Genomic DNA, 7,671 nt, shown 5'->3' with positions numbered 1-7,671 from the left:
GTAGCTCTAAATACTTTGGGATTATTGTATATTATTTCGGTAGTGTGCTCGGTCGGTTGACTTCATGTTTAGAATTTCTGAAGGATAAGATTTGTTGTTTTTAGCTGGATAATTATGTGACATTTGGACGTGCTGTAATAAGAGTGTAAATTTGAAATTTTCGAGTTAGGGTTGTCCATTTTCAAGGGAGGTTTTATCAATCTTTACGATAAATTTTCCTTGGAGGTGGTCCCCGCACGACTTACTCTGGGTTTCAGGGTGAAATTCGGGGTGGGTCATGTCAACCATCCTGTTGGGCAATTCTTGAGATTTAATTGACTTATGCCTCCCGGTGGACTACCATCATTAGAATTTGAATTTAACTTCTCCATTCTTGTATTAAGTCTTTCAAAATGAATGAAGGCATCCTCCGGGACTTGTTGTCCTCCCGGGGGCCGCAATACTTACGAATGAACATTTTACAAAAAGATGGAGTGGATCTTGGTGACTCTTTCACACCGGGTAGAACTTGAGGCGCTCCGTGTTCTAGGGGCGCCCGGTGACTATCCCATACTGATCTCGGAGAAAGAATGTTGCTGGGCCGACCTCTTCGATGATCTCGTACGGTCCTTCCCAAGTTGGGTCCAGGGCCACCGTTTTGGTCATGATTTTCTTCATTACCCAGTCCCCCAGTCCCAACGTCCAGGTCCTGACTTTACTATCGTAATGGCATGCAACCCGCTGCTTATACAATTGGTTGTGTAAGTTTGCTCGCTCCCTCTTCTCCTCGATGAGGTCAATGTTCAAATGGAGACCCTCCTCATTGGTTGTGGCGTCGAAATTTTCGACCCTTCCCCATGGTATTAACGTCTCGATTGGCAAAACAGCCTCCGTGCCAAAGGCCATGCTGAAAGAAGTTTCTCCTGTTGCTTCTGTTGTTGTGGTTCTAATTGCCCATAATACCTCCGGCAGTTTTTGAGCCCACAGACCCTTTGCGTCGTCTAACTTCTTTTTCAAAATTCAAAAGGTTTTTAATGATCTTGTTAACCGCCTCCGCCTGACCATTGGTCTACGGGTGTGCCACCGACGCGAATGCCATCTTGGTACCCATGTCCTTTGTGAATTCAATTAGATGGTTATTTTTGAATTGTGTACCATTGTCCGTGACGATTGTCTCCGGGACCCCGAATCTGCAGTAGATGTTCTTCATCAGGAAATTCTTCACACACTCGGTGGTTATCTTCCCCAAGGGCTTTGCCTCCACCCATTTCGTGAAATAGTCAACAACCACTATCACGTACTTGAACTGCCCGGGTGCCGTTGGCAGTATCCCGATGAGGTCAAGGCCCCATTGTGCAAAAGGCCAGGGCGACAATAAGACTGACAGAGCAATAGAAGGGGAATGTATCCCGTTGGCGTGCAAATGGCATTTACGGCATCTCTCCGACATCCTATCTGTCATGACACCCATGTTGGGCCAGAAGAACCCTGTGCGTAGTGCCTTATGTGCTAACGACCGGGATCCAGAGTGATTCCCGCATACCCCTTCATGAATTTCTCCCATGATCACTTCTCCCTCTTCCTCTGTCACGCACTTGAGGTTTGGGAAATTGTAACCTCTGCAGTATAGCTTCCCGTTCATGAGGGTGTTTTTAGCACATCTCGATTGCAACTTTCGTGTCTGCTGCCTGTCCGCTAGGCGCACCCCCTCCTTTATGAACTCGATTATGGGGTCCATCCACGTAGGCTCTCCGGGTCCCGCCTCGACTATGAATATCTCTGAGATTGTCTTACTGATACTTGGCTTTCCAAGAACCTCAATCCGTGCCTTCTTTCTGCCTTACCCGGGCCCTCCGGTGGCTAGCCGAGCGAGGGCATCTGCATTACTGTTTTCTTTCCAAGGGATGTGAGAGAGAGAGGTCGACTTAAAACGTTGCATGAAGGCTTTTGATTATGCTTGGTAAGAGTACAACTAAGGCTCCTTAGCTTCAAAATTCCCGTTGACTTGATTTACAACCAACTGTGAATCACTAAACACTTCAACTCTTTCCACACCGACGTCTCGGGCGAGTTGCAATCCCCCGATTAGAGCTTCGTACTCAGCCGCATTGTTTGATGCCTTGAAATGGAATTCCAGGGCGTACTCATGTTTGAATCCATCGGGAGTCTCTAATATTATTCCCGCCCCGCTTTTATTTCTCATCACTGAGCCATCAACAAAATACCTCCACAGTTGGGCCGGCGGTTCCTCGCTGTGCATACCCTTATCCGCTCCGGGACCACTTTCCTCCCGGCCGATCTCGGAGGATACTCCCACAACTTTCGTGGGCGTGAGCTCAAAGGACTTTCCCACAACTTTCATGGGCCTGAGTTTAGAAATAAAGTCAGCCGCTGCTTGGCCCTTGATTGCCATTCTCGGCCGGTAATGGATATCAAATTCCCTCCAGCTCTATTGCCCATTTCACCAGCCTCCTGCTGATTTCTGGCTTTGTATAATCTTCCTCAGGGGGTGATTAGTATAAAGGGTTATCAAGTGCGCTTGGAAATAATGTCTGAGCCTTCTGGTGGTTATAATAAGTGCCAAGGCTAATTTCTCCACGTCGAGGTACCTGCTCTCAGCCGGTGTGTATCCCTTCCTAGCGTAAAATACAGCATGCTCGATATCGGACTCTTTTCTTATCAAGACTGAGCTAACTGCTGACTGTGATGCCGCGATATATAGGTAAAGCATCTTGCCCAGGATTGGTTATCGGCGCGGACGTGAGGTACGCCTTTATTTGTTTGAATGCCTCCTCCTGCTCGGGTCCCCATACTATCTCTTTACACCACTGGTCTTTCAGCAGCCGAAAGAAAGGGGCACACTTATCCGTGAGTCGTGAAAAGAATCTGGCAAGGGCGACAATTTTCCCGGCCAATGAACTCACTTCATTCCTCTCCTTGGGCCTTTCCATGTCCAATATGGCTTGGATCTTTTCTGGGTTGGCTTCAATCCCCCTCCTGCTAATTATATGCCCCAGGAACTTCCCTTTGACAACCCCGAAGATGCATTTCTGAGGGTTCAATCTCATCGCGAACCTCATTATGACTTCAAAGACTTTCTCAAGATGCCCTACATGCTCCTCGGCCTTTAGACTTTTGACCAGCATGTCATCGACATATACCTCCATTATATTTCCGAGGTACTCGGCGAACATGACATTCATCAGTTGTTGGTAAGTTGCTCCCGCATTCTTTAGTCTGAAAGGCATTACCTTATAGCAATAAAGGCCCCTGTCGGTCGTGAAAGTTGTATGCTCTTCATCCCTTGGATCCATCCGAATTTGGTTATAGCCCACATAGGCGTCCATGAAGCTCAATAATTCGAATCCGGACGTGGAGTCCACCAGTTGATCTATTCGTGGGAGCGGGAAGCTGTTTTTTGGGCATGCTCTGTTGAGATTTGAGTAATCTACACACATCCTCCACTGTCCTGTTGACTTCTTTGGAACCATGACCATATTGGCCAACCATTGGGGGTATTTGACCTCCCGTATAAACTTTATGTCTATCAACTTTTGCACTTCCCCCTTCATTGCTTCATACTTTTCTGGTTTAAACGTCCTTCGCTTTTGCCGCACCGGGAGGGGGGGGGGATCCTTTCTCGATTCCTAGCTGGTGTGTTACGATACCACTAGATATCCAGGGCATGTCTTATATGGCCAAGCGAATGCCCCACTATTTTTCTTCAAGAAGCACATCAAGGCCGCTCGCACCCCGGGTGCCTGCCCTGTCCCAATGGTCACTCGCTTATCCGGGAATTCATCTGAGACTGATACCATTTCTGTTTCTTCTGCCGACCCCGAACGCTCCTTATCCGAGTCAGTATCATCCCTGGGATCCACATAAGGGTTTGAGGGGGATGCCGTGGCCTGGCTCGCCAATAGAACCTCGGATCTCTTCCTCCCGTTGTCTATCGCGTAACAACTCCTTGCTGCCGTCTGGTCTCCCTAGGTCGTGATGACTCCGGTTAGGGTTGGGACCTTCATCATCAACATGTGGCCGGCAGCTAAAGACTTAAGCTTCCATAACACGGGCCTTCCCAAGATCCCGTTGTAGGACGACTCGCAATCTACCACGATGAATTCTACAGTCGCCCGGGCAATTCCCTCTCGGCCTTCCATACTTACCCCAAAGCTGTCCGATCCTAGGGGCTGGACGACATCACCTGAGAAGCTGATCAGCGGCTCATGGTCTTGTATCAACTTGTTACTTCCTCGATGTAGTCATTTCTAGGCGCTCCTGAACAACACGTTGACCGAGGCTCCTATGTCAACTAGGATCTTCTTCGTGATATAGTGGTCGAGTTGCAATGTTATTAGGAATGGGTCCTCGTGCGGCCTTATCCCCTCCTCTTCCTCTTCTAGGAAGGTAACGGACTTCAAACCGGTGGTCACTTGCTGATTATTGCTACTCCCAAAGGCGAAGACCCCCCGGCCATCCTTGGATCCCGTACACTGCTTTTTTTCCTTGTTGCTTCTATTATCTATACGAGACCCGCCATGGATGGTGTTGATTGTCCCATATACTTTAATTGCCCCTACGTGCCTTGGCCCGAGTACATACTGCTGCAATTTTCCTTCTTGCACCAGGAGCTCTACCGCTTTTTTCAATTCTATGCAGCTGTTGATGTTATGGCTTGCCTCCCCGTGGTAGCCACAAAACTTTCCGGTATCTTCCTTGGTGAGCCGAGATGGGGGAAACTTCCGGGCCGAGGGAGGCGGAATGACGGATTTATTCTCGTTCCATATCGCCTCATACGTGGCGTTGAGTGTTGAGAAATGCTCCTTGCTTGTCGGTACCGTTCTCGCGTACTCGGTATCTTTGTACGGCCGTTTTGCCTTCCCTTGCGCGTTATGCTGCTTCCTTGCCTTCCCCCAGCTTCTTTCCTTGTGCCTCTTTCCAACTGGGTGCGGGTTCGGCTCTTGCTCCCCCGTCCAGGCCCTAATCTCTTGGACCACTTGTACCGGCAATCCTCCTTCCCTTCCGACCTTCCTCTTCTTGGCCGAGGTCCCTCCATATGTATCATGGTCTGCTTGTGCATGTCTGACCGCCATTTCCATAAGCTCATCGTAGCCTTGTGAACATTCGATTTTTACTGCATACATAAATTTCCCAGGAAGCAGTCCTTGAATGAACGCTTCCTCTGCAACCTTCTTGTCAAAGTTCCTGACTCTAGCAGTGGCACCTTGCCAACGGTTCACAAAAGCTTTCAATCCCTCACCCCTATCTTGCTTTACTTTGAACAACTAGGCGGTGTTCTGCCTGTCCGTTAGTAAAATGAATCTATTGACAAACTTGTTTGCCAGTTCCCGGAAGCAATCGACTGAGTTCGAAGGGAGCTCGTAGAACCAACTTAGCGCTTCCCCTGTTAATGTCTCTTGGAACATATTGCAACATATTGCATCTGAGTACCCTTTAGCGTTAGTGTGAGACTTGAAACTATCGAGGAAGAGATGGGGGTCTCGATCCCCATTGTAACTAAGTTTCAGTGGCTTGGCTGCGCTTGGTCGGACGGTCCCCCCTTTCCTCGAAACTCGCGAGAGTTGGGTTACACGTCCCCCTTCTCTCAGCGTCCGAGATTCTTTCAGCCAAACTTGCCACGTTATCCCGGATAGCTCTTAGGGTTTCTTCCATCTCTCCTTGTCTTCCAACTTGGACTTACGGGATTGGCTCGGGTAAGGGCGGCGGTCCCTCATCTCGCATTTCATCCGGGAACAAGTTCGTTCCTATATGCACGGTCCTACAGTTCGCTCCCACCGGAGTGCCTGTCTGCTGTGACGTGGTTGCCCGATCCAACTCCCCCGCCCGGTCCAATGCCTCCCGGTGCTCAACTCCTCGGGCTAGCGCTTTCATGAGCGTGGTGTTATCCCTTTCCAACCTACGCTCCCTCCTGAAGGCTTCCACTCGATCGTGGGCGCTTTGTTGTTTCAGCCAAGTGATTTGGGCCCTCATATCTTCCCACATCTCGGCTACCTCTTGAGGATTGAGATCCCGCGGCACATACTCTGGTGTTTCATCCCTCAGGGTTCTCCCAGTAATTCTTGAACTTCCCCCTGCAGTTTTCAGGGTCCTTCCTAATATCACCTCCCTCTCCTAGTCTTGCTGCTCGATTAACTTAGCCATCGAGTCACGCTGGCTTTTTGTAAAAATTCCCACAGACGGCGCCAAATGTTTTTATACAATCCCGGATGGGTTCGCAGAAGCTGATGATGTGTCTGGTGGATGGTCTGCTATCTTCCTGCTGACCTGCAATAACAAGGGGACCGGGGGCTTCTGGTCTTTCATTCTCCGAAGCTTAAGTCGATACTTGTGGTAGAATGTAATTACTGAGGGTAGTTATGATACCTAACAAGCTGGTGGCTGGGCCATATTTATGGCCCAGAGTGGATTCTCTTTACCTGAAAACCGATGTGGGACAACTGTCTTTGCTGCTACTTCACACCCAATTCCCTTATGCCTTGTAAAACCACTCCCAGCCCAATACTGCCACTGAGGTTGGGCCTGGCCCACCCTACTTATTGGTGGATATCTCGGGGCAGCCTCAGTTATAGTGGAACGCCAGCTGGTTTACGGGCTTGGGAGGTTGTTTTATGCACAACCGACTACAACTACATACACAACACATTCACTAAATACACATACTTTAATTTTCATAAATGAAGCCCAATTGCTAAAATTCTGTCTAGTTTAGAGTTTAATTGCTAGCATGAAATTTTAAGAAAAAAAAGGTACATAAAAAACGATTTATGTTGTTACATGACTATATTAGCCTTTTTAGTGAGTTATGAGTCAAGAACTCAAGATTAACGTCCAAATTAGACGGAATTTCAGTAATTAGACATGATTGATGTAAATTGGAAACTTTAAGGGGTAAATTTTCAAAATTAAAAGTATGGGATCTGAAATGATGTTAACCTCAAATCTCAGGAGGGTAAACTGAATTTAATCATTTTATTTTTCTCTAAAAGGTTTCATCTTGTTAAGATCTTCACAGTAGAATTATCCTTCTTGAAGCCCAAAATTACCTCATGATCTGAGAGATTATAATTTGGTCATTCTGAGTTCCGAATGCTACCCAAGGAAACATCCTTCTTAAGGTTACTACTCTCATCTATCATTTTGCTCTTATCTCTGCTAATACTCACTCCAAAATTAACATGGAAAACATCATTATAAGGGTTTCATGACATTCATCAAACGTCATCTACTTCGCCGTCTTTACTGAAGTCATGGTTTCCCCACCCTTTTACAAATGTCATGAAATATATTTAATGACGTTTGATAAATGTCATTGAATCTATTTCAATGATGGTTCCTAAATGTCATGAAACATTCTTCCACGACATTTTTTAATTGTCATAAAAAAATCATTCATAACGTTTTCAACCGTCATTGAACATCTTTCATAACAGTTTCCAAACGTCATCAATTGTTGGGTTCCACTTGTGTGCCTTAAGGTATGGATACCCAACAAGTTTTGACTTGCTATAGCAGGTTAAAGCAAACTAACACCGTTAACTCTCCGTTAAGTCTCTCTATATCTACAGTTTTCATTAGAAATATCTACCAATCAGATGAGCAAAATCACACAAAAGTAGACTTTCTAGAAATCAAAATGATTCTTGAGACTGTCTACAACTATCATAAGAAACA

General features: G+C 46.9%; 2 protein-coding genes across 2 annotated transcripts; both read right to left on the bottom strand.

Moving 5' to 3' along the window:
• Positions 1–525: 525 nt before the first annotated feature.
• On the bottom strand, positions 526–885 carry LOC101304091. The gene has a single exon (XM_004298229.1). The coding sequence runs from the start codon at positions 883–885 to the stop codon at positions 526–528; it is 360 nt and encodes a 119-aa protein (XP_004298277.1).
• Positions 886–1,048: 163 nt separating this feature from the next.
• LOC101303800 (protein NYNRIN-like) lies at positions 1,049–1,717 on the bottom strand. The gene has a single exon (XM_004298228.1). It carries the CDS (start codon positions 1,715–1,717, stop codon positions 1,049–1,051), a length of 669 nt encoding a protein of 222 aa, XP_004298276.1.
• Between the last annotated feature and the right edge of the window lie 5,954 nt (positions 1,718–7,671).

The sequence above is a fragment of the Fragaria vesca genome, linkage group LG4 (assembly GCF_000184155.1).
Source record: "Fragaria vesca subsp. vesca linkage group LG4, FraVesHawaii_1.0, whole genome shotgun sequence".
Lineage (NCBI taxonomy): Eukaryota > Viridiplantae > Streptophyta > Magnoliopsida > Rosales > Rosaceae > Fragaria > Fragaria vesca.
The sequence above is the reverse complement of the archived record's forward strand: the minus strand, read 5'-3'. Positions and strand labels throughout refer to the sequence as shown.

Bases quoted from the DNA above. Each gene is read 5' to 3' on its own strand.
- LOC101304091 (XM_004298229.1), bottom strand. From the start codon at position 885: ATGGCCTTTGGCACGGAGGCTGTTTTGCCAATCGAGACGTTAATACCA.
- LOC101303800 (XM_004298228.1), bottom strand. From the start codon at position 1,717: ATGGACCCCATAATCGAGTTCATAAAGGAGGGGGTGCGCCTAGCGGAC.